Below are 13,413 nucleotides of genomic sequence, written 5' to 3'. Positions count from 1 at the left end.
CCCTCTTTCTTCTCCTTCACTTTCGTTCCTTTTTTTCCCTTGCCGTTTTGCGTGTCACTTATTAACACTCCTGTTGGGCAAAGTACACTTTGCAAAATGTCAAATATTAAGGACCGTGCTGGTCACTTGAAACGACTGCAAATGCGCAACACGCGTGGTTGATTTCTATTTTCGGCCCACGCGCGGGGAGGAAGTCGATTAAGGTCGACGACGGCGACGGCTGGCGTTTGTAATCTCCGACGGATTTGATCGTTTCCGGACACTGTAGACTTTAATCGCATGTCCAGTATCCGGCGTTCATTATCGGTATTACCTCATCGTTCTTCTCGTCGAAAATCATATAATGTAACTACGATACACACACACACTCACACACATACAACTCTCTTGTAGTGACTCTTCCCACTCTCCTGTTCGATTTCCGAGCAAAAATAGATGAAGCGTACAGGGAGTTGGTCACCGAGCGTTATGATGTTTCAGCCTCGACTCGACTCTATCATTGAACGATGAGTACCAGGAGTTCTCTCGCTGGAAGATCGCAATATGTGGAAGATCAAAGATTATCTGTTCTTCGTTACGTGCATGTTGACGCAATACCGTTGTGTATGCGTTACGATACGTTGTATATAATTCATTATGTTGCAACGAGCGGCTATGTAGTCTGCACTGTTATGAGTTCCTCCGTGGTTTATTCAGAATGTTTTTTGGAAAAATGATATTAAGCATTATCTTATAAACGTTCCTTATAGCACAAAATCTTGAAAGGATATCTTGGGGACTTGTGTGAATATTTAAAAGTTCTCGGAATATTTTTAGGATATTCTGAGGACTTATGCGGACATTTAGCGATCCTCTGGATGTCTCTGGGACATCTTTTAAATATTGTGCTGTGTGAGATATACAACATAAAAAACAAAAGGATGTACAAAGTGTTTGAAAAATAGGTGACCAAATTTCAAGATTATTTCTTACTTTGTTATTACTTGATTTATGACGTCAGAAGCGAGAAAATTTTGGAAAATATATTTCAATACATTGAAATAAAATGGTAAGTAAGTGTGAAATTAAAGTGATAAAATTATAAGAAAAATTAAAAGGATAGATATATTACAGGTTACGTTAATTTCATGATAATTTGTTAATTGTTAGAGCAAAAAAAATGTTGGAACTATTTTGCAGATCTACTCAAATGATTGCAAATGTCATTTTATGGTATATCTTGTTTATTTTAATGTATTTTGCAAGAATTTTGAGCGTGTATTTTCTCGCGTTTCTGATGTTATCAATCAAGAATTCCACGGCGAGGAACTTGAAACTTTAAAAATGTATTCTACTTATCATAAGAATGAAGAAAGGTAATATGAACATGATAATAAATAGAAATGTTTCCTTCCAGCCATTGTAGATGGATCTTTACAGAACCTACTGACAGAATCTGAGAGCAGATTGGCGGCAGCAGACTGTTTTCGTAGGTTATTTAATTTAAATCAAATGGTGACATACGTACGCTTTTAAATAGCTACTCAAAACTGATATTTAACCCTTGCATTGTCCTATATTTGTACTCGTTTTTTATATACTTCATTTCTGTTGCTTTTCTATTTTACAGAAAATGAATAATACGCGATGTAAAAACAAGTATTTTTTATTATTTATAACATGAGGTTGCATATATCAAAGAATGTACACTGAAACGGTAACAACATTTTTGTATATAATAATAACACAATAACAATAATATGGACTACAATTAAACATTACTGTTTTAATCTTCCGTTAATCTTGATTCAATTTTACAATTACATTGAGTTTCAAGACAATTTCAAAACAATTTCTATATATATTTTTCTTGATCTAGTATGGAGAACAGTCCGATAAAAAAGCTTCATTTCTGAAGATTAATCAAAAACATGTTCTCCTACTAGATTAGTGATTATTTTTCAAATCGAGCAAAAAGTATTCTAACAGTTTTCAAACTCACTGTATATTTTTTTATAGACACAGCTCAGATAGTACAGATAGTCCAGATAATACATTCAAAAAGAATTCAGTCGTATATAAATATATTTCGTATGTCACAAATTCTGAGTTTATTTTCAAATGCAAAAAAGATTTTTCAGAGTTCAGTTCAGTGAAAAGGATTCTTTCTGCATCTAAAAATGAACTAAAAATTGAGGATATACGACTGAATTCTTTTTTAATTCTCTGTGCTCTTTGGGAGGACTTCAATACCTTCCATTTCCAACAAAGATATTTCAGCTCGGGCGTATTGTATCTACATATTTTTCTATCATGATTGTAGATGAAAAGCGAGTCTCGTCAGTGAATACCGCTGCATTGACTTATTTTTTGAAATGAGAATAGTCTATAAAAATATATAAAATAGGGCATTCTTTTAAGAAAATGATATTTAAAAATATCTCATGCGCTTGAATTTCAAGTGTACGTCTTTAAGGAATAAACTTTGTAGGGTCCGCGTATACTATCGTTAATTATCCCTTAAGTATTAACGATACCTTATTTAAGAAATAAAGTATTATTAATAGTAAATAGTATTAATAGTAAAAAGATGTTATTAATGGTAAGTAATAGTAAATTTACTAATAGTAAATAATGTTAAAATAGATTAACAGTCTTTCTTCCTGATTAAAATCTAAATTTAATCGATAATATTCACAGATTTTATTAAATTAACAATAAAAGCACGAAAAATATATTTTTTATCTAAATTGTTTACTTTTGTAATAATATTAAATTATAGTATAAAAAAAATTATATTACTGACAAAAAAGATCATATATAGGCAACTCGAAAATTCAAAAAATTCTGAAACATTGTGTGCAAGTAGAGTAGTTCGTCCGTAACATAAAACTATCTTTTATTCCTGCTAAATTATGATTCAGGGGGGTGAAATTACCCTTCGAAAAAACATGACATTTTTAGCGAATATTGTCTAAAATGCAAGGTATATGAAAAAATGATTTATGTAAAAGTTGTAGAGTATTTTATACTTTTTGCAACGATATATTCAGAGTTTGCAAAAATGAACCCCTCCTCCCCCCACTCATTACCTTTACAAATTTTTTAAGTTCTTGTTAGGACAAAAATAAAAAGTGTGATTTATTTTGTGCATATTCATTTTTAAACCACATATTTAAATAAATTATGAAACCTGGAGGATAAGTGATGATGCACTAATGACTGCAATTTCAACATATTATTTTTAGAATGGAGATTACTTGCAAGATCTAATATGAACAGTGTGTGTATGTGTGTGTTAGAAAACTTTTTAATAAATTTTTTTCATAATCTGAAGCCGCATATACGTCTGATAAGTATATATCTCTTCCTAAGGTGATACGAAAATGCAATCGTCAGCATGAACTTTAGTTGTTGACGCAGAACGTTTAACATTGATAGATCTGTCTGTTTGCAACTTGAATGACGTATGATAACTCACACAGCACAGAAATTTCAAAAAGCTATCAGAAAGGTTTCAGAAACATTGAACCTTTCTGAAATCTTCCTGAAATCTTTTTGGAACTTCTGTGCTGTGTGGGAATCCTGTCCACGGTTTGCACTATCTCCCCAGTAAATATTGATTATTGCAATAATATTACACAAAAATAACAAGTAATATAACATCAGTTATATGAAGGTTATAAAAATGTCACACATAGGTTTTTGCGTAATATCACAACAATATATGCAGAAACATTAAAATACAACATTGTTATAAAGGTATTTGTAATATAACAGAAATAGTGTTAAAATACATGACTAATATATAACATCATTATATTACGTGTTATACTGATGAGTAGGAGATTAGAACTAACCAGTAACTTACCGGAAACTCATGCAACAGGCTCTGTCGACAACAGATTGAGAACGCAGATATGGATCTATCTAGATTCTACTCGAATCTGTCATCAATCTGATGTTAGTCTGCGCACAGATTGCTTACTGGGTATGTATATACAGGATATTTCAGACTATCTTCCGCAACTTTTGTGGGAACGTAGAATGGATTGCGGTGAACATAAAAGTTCCATAACGTTTTGCGAAAATCGCAACAATAATCGAGATATTAATTGAAGAAGATTTGTGTGTGAATAATCACATGCTTGATATGGTAGATGAGCTGCAATGACGTCGTGTACTTGTATATTAGTTCAAATTGAACAAAAAAGTCCTCTGCCATTTTGCAAATGACCACGTAGATTTTAATTACACCACGTAGTTATTAATTAAAGAAGATTGGTGTATTATCGCGCAAAATCGTGCAACAATTTTCTTTCATTAATAATTAGAAGCCTACGTAGTTATTTGCAAAATGATGCAGAACTCTTTTACTCACTTTAATCTAATGTACAAGCACTCGACAAACGTCACGTCATACATTACGTTCAAAAAGTATCCGGAATTGTTCAATGAAACGCAAAGTAATTGTTTATTCAGTAATATTTATTTTATCTCCTTCAAAGTACTCTCCATTTGCAATATACTGGTGCCAACGCTTAATCCAGTCTTCAAGGCACTTTTCGTACGCTGAAATTGGTATTGCCTTCCGCTCTCGTTGCGAATTTTCTTTTATGGCATCAATCGATTTAAAACGCTTTCCTCAGAGTGGCAATTTGAGTTTAGCAAACAGAAAAAAGTCACAGGTTAGAAACATTAAAGAGATCGGAAGTACAATATTTTCAAAATACGTTCAAGATGTACTTTCGCCATTTTTTGACATATTGCAAAACGACTGACTCTACTCGAAAAATCATTGTTTGTATTTGTTTGTACTTCCTTTAAAATTGTTGTATCTCAAGTGTAACGAACGTATAGTATTTTTCACCAAAAGTTTAAAAGCCTATCATTGTCATTTCTTAAGATGTGGATGTGTGTGTGCGCGCGCGTGTGTTGGTATGTATCACAGCAAAAAGGAAGATCTTATGGTTCATTCTTATATTTTCTGTACATCCTGTATTTCTGCTTCCTTCAAGATATAAATGGTATGAAAGGAGGTACAAACGATGCTTTCTCGAATGCTTTGCGATGTCTAAAAAAGGCGAAAATATCTCTTGAACGTATTTTGAACATCCTGTATCTTCGGTTTCTTTGAAGATACAAAAGAAGGATGTACAAACAACTATAAATGATACTCTTTCGAATGGCGTTAGCCATTTTTGGATCTTAAAAAATAGAGAAATAGAGAGAGAGAGAGAGAGAGAGAGAGAGAGAGAGAGAGAGAGTTGTTGGATTAAATATATCCCAAATCTTAAACAATCCTACACTTCCAAACAGTTTGAAGTACAAGCGATTTGAAAGCAGATAAAACGAGTACAAACAATAACCTTCTGAATGCCATTGATGGTTTTCATGGTTGCCATTGGTGTTTTAAAAATGAAGAAAATATCTCTTGGACGTGTTTTAGATAACCTATATTTCCGGAATCGTTGAAGTAACGATGAAAGTAATGTTGAAGTAACGTTAAACGATTTAAAAGAAAGTACAAACGTGGATAAATATGCTATTTAAGGGATCCACCTCCGATAATATTGCCCGTTACACATATTATCAAGGACAACCTCTGAGTAATATTCAAGGGGTTTTAGCCGTCGCTCATTGTTTATTAAAAAGTTATTAATGAAAAAGTTTTATCAATTGAATGTAATTTTTACATACATTGAAATATGCTAAACAGTATACATATATGAGAGAGCGGCGAAGCCTCCCTTCGCATCCCCTTCCCAAAAAACTAACCCTAACCTAACCCATCAATAAAATATTTTTTTTTATAAATAGAACGTAATTTTTGCACACAGTGTATATGGAAATATGGTAAACAGTACATGTATATGCGCGGGAGAGGGTCGGAACCTTTCCCCAAAAAACTAACTCTAACCCAACTTTTCTATAATAAATATTTTAAACCGTACATGATAAGTTAGGTTAGGGTTGGGTTTTTGGGAAGGGGCTGTGGGGGGAGGGGCTCCGCGTGTATACGTATACTGTTTACCATATTTCCATACACACTGTGTGCAAAAATTACATTTCATTTATTTTAAAAAATGTTTTATTAATGGGTTAGGTTAGGGTTCGTTTTTTGGGGAGGGGATGCGAGGGCTCCGCCCCTCCCTCGCGCATATATGTATACTGTTTAATATATTTCAATGTACAGTGTATGTAAAAATTACATTCAATTGATAAAACTTTTTTATTAATAACTTTTTAATAAACAATGAACGACGGCTAAAACCTCTTGCCTGTTATATATATTATCAAGGACAACCTCTGAGTAATATTCAAGGGCTTTTAGCCGTCGCTCATTGTTTATTAAAAAGTTATTAATGAAAAAGTTTTATCAATTGAATGTAATTTTTACATACATTGAAATATGCTAAACAGTACACATATATGAGAGAGCGGCGAAGCCTCCCTTCGCATCCCCTTCCCAAAAAACTAACCCTAACCTAACCCATCAATAAAATATTTTTTTTTATAAATGGAACGTAATTTTTGCACACAGTGTATATGGAAATATGGTAAACAGTACACGTATATGCGCGGGAGAGGGGCGGAGCCCTTCCCCAAAAAACTAACTCTAACCCAACCTATCTATAATAAATATTTTAAACCGTACATGATAGGTTAGGGTTGGATTTTTGGGAAGGGGCTGTAGGGAGAGGAGCCCCGCGTATATACGTATACTATTTACCATATTTCCATACATACTGTGTGCAAAAATTACGTTTCATTTATTTTAAAAAATGTTTTATTGATGGGTTAGGTTAGGGTTCGTTTTTTGGGGAGGGGATGCGAGGGCTCCGCCCCTCCCTCGCGCATATATGTATACTGTTTAATATATTTCAATGTACAGTGTATGTAAAAATTACATTCAATTGATAAAACTTTTTTATTAATAACTTTTTAATAAACAATGAACGACGGCTAAAACCTCTTGAATATTACTCCAGAGGTTGTCCTTGATAATATATGTAACAGGCAAGATCATCGAAGTTGGATCCCCTAAACATCATATTTACCCTTAACTCCCTTTATTTCTTAATCTTTAAGGTACAAACAAAACGGAAAGTGGTACAAATAAGTAAAAACAATTTTGTTTTATATAAAATTGCTTGCCAAGTTCACATTAGATTGCCAGCCCTTAAAAGTGCGAATATGAGATCATTCAATAAAAAAATATGTATCCCCTATCTTGGTCTAGATTACAACATATTTTAAGTTCATTCAAATTAAAGGGAACATTTTTACATATTTCCTTGTTAGTGATGAAAGTGAAAGCGAAGATGTCAAGGACTCGCTATGATCTTCTCTCATTTACTCCGCTATCCTTCTATCTTTCTATCTTGCTCGCCTCGAGTACTGACCGTGAAGGAGTTTCACCTGATCGGGGTAACGGAGAAGAAAGATAAGGAATGAGAAGTCGGGAGCAGAAGGAGGCGACGGAGTTAGGAGGAAGAGGAAGAGTTGAGGAGGAGGAAGAAGAAGAGGAGGCGATAACACACGAAGGCTGAGAAGCGAAGAGAGTAGGAGAGAGTAGGAAGATCTCCGGATTTTCTCGGGGGAGGATGTTGGAGGTCGCGATGTGGCACGCGAATGAGATGAGGGACACGCACACACCACCGGAGGTCGCGCATGCGTTTGCCATCCGTCGACGAGGATGTTCGACGTTTTTTTCAGTCACCGGTCGACGCTGCGCCGGGCATCGTCGTGCACGGCTGCGCGAGTACCATACGTTCGTGACGTTCAGCTACCCGCGTACCGTTCGCCCGCGCCGCTAGTAACAGCGTGACCGACGTCGCGGTCGATACAACTGCACCTGGTGAAAGTGCCACGGGCCGAGGTGCGAGCGGAGGAATTGTACCCGGAGGGAGCAGGTGGTGCGGCAGCTCGTCGTCAGTTCGGTCCTCGGCTACGTGCATCACGCGCTTCCACCCTGTCCCTGGACTTTGGTTGCTACACCAGGAAACTCAACCCTCGCCCTTCTCTCACTTATTCACTCATTCATTCATTGCACGATTTCGTGATACTTTCCTCCGGAGACAACTGGACCGAGGCAAGGTTATCGTGCGGCTGCTGCGTTCTCAGGTGAGGGAAGCGCAGGTGAGAGGAACAACACGCACCGGGCAGGCGCGTGAAGGGAGGCACACGGACGGGACGACACCGTATCTGGCACCTCGACCTCTTCTCCTCCGGCTCTGGCGTAAGATGCGATCGGCGGGCGTACACTCGTTTGCTCCATCGCGGTAGTACAGACTAGGGATGCTTGGTGTGTGTTGGGCTCGCTAAAGCTTGCGGACAAGATCGAGGACGAGTGATCTTCTCGATGACGCTGCCGGGATCGCGCTCTTCTCGCTCGCCGACCGTCGTTGCGATTTGTAGCCGAGAGTGATTGTGAACGTGAACGGCAAGGAACACCGAACGTGTTGGTACTTCGGCAATGAGAATCACTTCCCGTGCGTTATCATTGTCACCGAGTCGTCACCGTTTTACGCAGTCCCGGGCGCAACCGAGGAGGCCGCGACGTCGTTGAGCGAGATCCCGGAGTCTTCGCTGGAGAAAGGGAGAGGGAGGAGCAGCCGCGAGAAAAAGGGCCTACCGAGGCAGCCGAGGATGTCGCTGCATTATCCTCAAGGATACCGGTACCGCTCTGCGTCCAAGGCAGGCAGTCCCGGAGGGGAGCAGGGTTCCGATAGCGACGTGGCGGAACTCAGCGACCTCGAAGATGACGAGGACGAGGACAGAGCTGGCGAGGCCGTCAACAGACGAGTGGTCGTGGAGGAGGACGAGGATGGTGAGGACGATGAAGACGATGAGGACGATGACGACGAGGACGACGACGAGGACGAGGAAGAGGAGGGCGAGGGGCTGCCTTATCCAGGTTTCGTTCCGATCGCGCTCAGATATCTCGAGCAGACTACACGACCGCGCAACTGGTGTCTCGCATTGATCACTAATCCATATCCTTTTGCTATCTCTCGAACGAAAGCCAGTGTTATACGCTGGGATTAGATCTATATGGGCTGGATATGATCTGCTATTGCTCCAATTAACATAATGATCTCAGATATCTTTAGAAGAAACTCGGACAGATCTCTTAAGCGCGTTTTAGTAGTGTCTAATCGTCTCGGAATGATTGGAACTGATAATCACTGATAATCACTGATAATAAATGGCGGAGAAGTGTCCGTGCAGTTAGGACGTTTTAATGACGAAGAAACGCTCTAAGGATCAAAGTACATCCTTCATAGACATTTTTATTAGAGCTTAACACGAGAGTGTTTCCATGAATAGGAAGTTCTTCAGACTCCACTCTTTACAAAGATTCTTCTTTTGACGTTTGTATCGTTCGTGTTGGTATCTTATGCAATTGAGAGATCCTTTATGAGAATTAAAGTTGATTATTGATGAATGTCAAGTTTCTACGATTGCTTTCGTGGATGAGTATCGATTTCTTTTTGCATCTTTGTGAGTACACTTTACGGACAAATTTACTTTTGACGATATGGTGAGCCGACATGAACGATTCCCGTGACTTGATCTTTATTAGAAATTTATTATTATTTAAATCTCAACTGACTATATATACATACACATACAAGTTTGTGTTTGCATCTCAGATATCTTTAGAAGAAACTCGGACAGGTCCCTTAAACGCGTTTTAGTAGTGTCTAATCGTCTCGGAATGCTTGGAACTGATAATCATTGATAATCACTGATAATAAATGGCGGAGAAGTGTCCGTGCAGTTAGGACGTTTTAATGACGAAGAAACGCTCTAAGAATCAAAGTACATCCTTCATAGACATTTTTATTAGAGCTTAACACGAGAGTGTTTCCATGAATAGGAAATTCTTCAAACTTCGCTCTTTACAAAGAATACATCAGCACTCATCGTAGCATCGCTATCGGATCTTGCTGATTTTTCTAAATCATAATGCCAATACACGTGCGGCGGAAATGTTATCAAATCAATTTCAAATAAATCAATGTTATCAATGTCAGATAAATAACGCTATATTGAGACGCTTTTAATTAAACTCAGACTTCCATGTCGCTCTGCGACTTTAAAGCCTGATCTACAATATACTCTTTGCGTTCTGTTTCTTGTCTTCTATCTTTTTCTAGTTTAAAGCTTAAGATTTGAGTCAAAAAGATATAAACAAAAAGAAGCAGGAAGCAAAGAGCATATTGTAGATTAGTCTTAAAGAAATGAATTGAAATGTTCACGAAACATTGGAAACAAACACAAAGAAGACGCGATCTAAATTCAAAAAATAAGTATTGGACAACACGAAAAGCGAAAGCTTAAAGTACCAAACGTATTAATTTTATTGAATAAATTAATACGGAAACATCAAAGTTTTATCTGTAAGATATATTGAGAGAGAGAGAGAGAGAGAGAGAGAGAGAGAGAGAGAGAGAGGGAGGGAGGGAGAGAAGGAGGAAGAGGGGAAGGACAGAGAGGGAGAGAAAGAGAGAGAAAAGGATAGAACGTATGTGTGTGAATGTATGTTATATGTATGTGCATACGTGTCTGTATTTGTGTGTCTCCGTTGCGTGTGCATGCGTGTGTATGTGCATATATGTACTTCCAGATTTTCACGATACCACGATGTGAGACAATCATGATAGAAGCTTCAAAATTCTTTTAATTACATTCATGAAGTAGACATACTATGTGTGTATTAAATTTATATCATGATAATGTATACTTTTTGTTTCACTAATACAATAAATTTAATAAAAATTACACTCAGATTTTCATATTACACTTAATATGACATTGTTTAAGGCTAATTTTAATCTTTTTTTTATTTTTTTCGTACTTCTATTTCGTTATTCTATGATAAATATATAGATGCAATCTGATCGATCACAAAGAACTCTACGGTGCTGAATTTCATGGCTTAACCCTCCATATACACACTTACTCTCCTCTTTCATATTTGTTATTGTAACTCTATCAAAAACTGACATATTTCAATTAATTTTGTTTTAATCGATAGAGAATTGATGAAGGGACAAGCCTGTAATGAATAAAAGTCAGTGGAATTGAAGAGTTGCGAGATATACGGATTAAAAGAGAAAAGAAACGCGACAAAAGAGAAAGTTGCGGTGGGATCCCAGAGATCCCAGCGTGTATGCGGAGGGTTAATATACTTGAAATTTTGTTGTAAAGTTTAGTGATATATGTATGTACGTGTATGTGTACGTACGCGTACGCACGTGTATGTGTGTGCACACCTTGGGAAATCTACTGGCGTTACAACTCGCGTTGTCATCTTCGTGATAAGGCAAAGCAGGCGGCATAGAGAATTATAGACATTGCACATTTAGCGAGAGAGATGTTAAACTGCGAATTGTTTATGCATTCTCCTTGAGACTTTAAACAACTGTTTAGATCATAGTCACGCTACAATGAAGAGTTAATATCGAATTCTAGATTGACTGTGATCTATCTCGGTCTCATTTTCTAACATCAAATCTAAAGTGAGAATAGGAGAGTGAAAACACTCTTATTTCGAGAAATCGAATATTCTTTCTCGAAAGGATCTGTTCTCGTCAAGCAGAACTATTTTATTAGTGATTTCAAGTTTCGATTATAGAGCGATGTTCTTAAAACGGCATTAGTCACGTCTTTTTAATCGCATTAATACGATTCTTTATCGATCCTTAATCGATTAGTACGATTCTAGTGAACGAAAACTCTTCGAGAATCTGCTTCTTCTACATTTGATCGTCCTGTTTTCATGTGGCTAAAGTTAACTTTGACTTTAAGGCTGGTATTCATAGTAAGTTCTTATATTTAAGGTCGTCTTAAGATCATCTTCAGATGCTGTACGGTTCATTTCATTGGCTATGGAGTATCTGAAGGTAAACTTAAAACGGTCTTAAATATAAGATCTGACTACGAATACCGGCCTAAGTGCCCGGTTCCCGCATACTTCCGTGTATATAGCCGTGCCGACAAATTTTTACTATAAAAAGAAGTTTTCTGACCGTTCAGTGAAGATAGATTTTAAATAATCTTAAATGATTATGAATGAGAACCCACATATCATAAGTCAATGAACCCGTTTCTTAGTAGATTACACGACTAGCTAAAAAAAAACAGATGTTTCATTTAAGAAAACAAATGTCATTTCAAAATCTCCAATATGTCTTCACTTAAAAGAAAACTGTGCTCATCGAAAAGTGTCCTCCTCAAAATAAAGTATGTTACATCTAAAATGTTTTTTCGAATAGAAGCGAGTAGTTTGGGAGATAATCGTGTAGGAAAATTAAAATGAGACATTCTGTATATATAAAAAATATATATAAACAAACTCTTATTGATACTATCTAAAATAAGAAAAATTGCTAATATCCACTTTCAAAGCTTAAAATAATTAATTAATATTTTAACTTAATAATTTATTAATTTGGAAATAGATATTAAAAAGAATTCTAATAAAAATATTCACACGATAACGACAAGCTTACGGAAATTTTCTACCTAAAATTCAGCTTAATTGAACCACCGAAAGTCAAGATATTACTGCAAAATGACGAGCTTAAAAAAGAAAACGAAATATATTAACTGCATGTACCATACACTTATATTGAGTATTTAATCGTCAAAATTATATTTTTCTTCTCTTTATATGTTGTATAAATACACTTCAAAATAACACTTTCGCATATTCATTCAGTTTGCTATTAAAAATTATGGAAGAATAAGCACGATTTTCAGGCAATCTGACCTTCCAGTTCCCTTAAAGCGGCATTAATCGCGTCTGTTTAATCGCATGACAATTCTAGTGAGCAAGAACTCCTCGAGAATCTGCTTCTTCCACATTTGATCGTCCTGTTTTCAAGTGGCTAAAGTCACCTTTGACTTTAAGTGCCCGGTACCTTATGCACATTTCCGCCCCAGTTGTCAAAAGCAATATCTCCACCTCGTCGCATTCATCTCGTATACATCCCTGATCTAGCGTAGCAAACACACGGGTGTTTGCGAGTGTCGAGGGAAACAGGTCCAAAGACATCTTAAATAGGTCATTGATTGACCTATCCTATCGCGTGCATAGTCGCTTTCTACGGTGGCACAGTTCTCTCCCCTTCCTCCTCCTACTTCTTCTCTTTCCCCCTCAACCTCACATCCTATCACTCTGTTTCTTTCTCTCTTTTCCTCTCCCTTTTTCTTTCTCCTCTCCCCTGATTCTTCCCTTTTTTAGCGACCACAACAGGTGAAAGCTCTCCTTTCTCTTCTCCCGTTTGTTTCTCATTTTCGGTCGCGCTTTGTTCTTCCTTCTCCTACTTCTTTTCTTTTCCTCTCAACCTCACATCCTATCACTCTGTTTCTTTCTCTCTTTTCCTCTCCCTTTTTTTTTCTCCCCTCCCCTGATTCTTT

General features: G+C 36.8%; 1 protein-coding gene and 1 long non-coding RNA gene across 9 annotated transcripts in view; both read left to right on the top strand.

The window, feature by feature from the left end:
* The first annotated feature begins 83 nt into the window (after positions 1 to 83).
* On the top strand, positions 84 to 1,736 carry LOC116844518. Its single transcript, XR_004378091.1, has 3 exons — positions 84 to 944; positions 1,397 to 1,468; positions 1,610 to 1,736. It is a non-coding gene; the product is annotated as an uncharacterized LOC116844518 (long non-coding RNA).
* A 6,209-nt stretch (positions 1,737 to 7,945) lies between these two features.
* The window catches only part of LOC116844557 (voltage-dependent T-type calcium channel subunit alpha-1G-like), a 173,387-nt gene continuing 167,919 nt past the window's right edge, over positions 7,946 to 13,413 (top strand). For 5 of the 8 annotated variants that reach the window (XM_032816229.1, XM_032816230.1, XM_032816231.1 and 2 more), the window contains exon 1: positions 8,632 to 8,978. In XM_032816229.1, coding sequence (XP_032672120.1) covers positions 8,632 to 8,978 — 347 coding nt within the window. Of the gene's footprint in view, positions 8,979 to 13,413 lie in introns of all 8 variants that reach the window. The other 3 variants (XM_032816235.1, XM_032816238.1, XM_032816225.1) reach the window with 1 other exon arrangement.

The sequence above is a fragment of the Odontomachus brunneus genome, unplaced genomic scaffold, assembly GCF_010583005.1.
Source record: "Odontomachus brunneus isolate Ranch 3 - 2012 unplaced genomic scaffold, Obru_v1 Obru_scaffold_042, whole genome shotgun sequence".
In the NCBI taxonomy this organism is placed as follows: domain Eukaryota; kingdom Metazoa; phylum Arthropoda; class Insecta; order Hymenoptera; family Formicidae; genus Odontomachus; species Odontomachus brunneus.
This window is presented reverse-complemented; position numbering and strand designations above follow the sequence as displayed.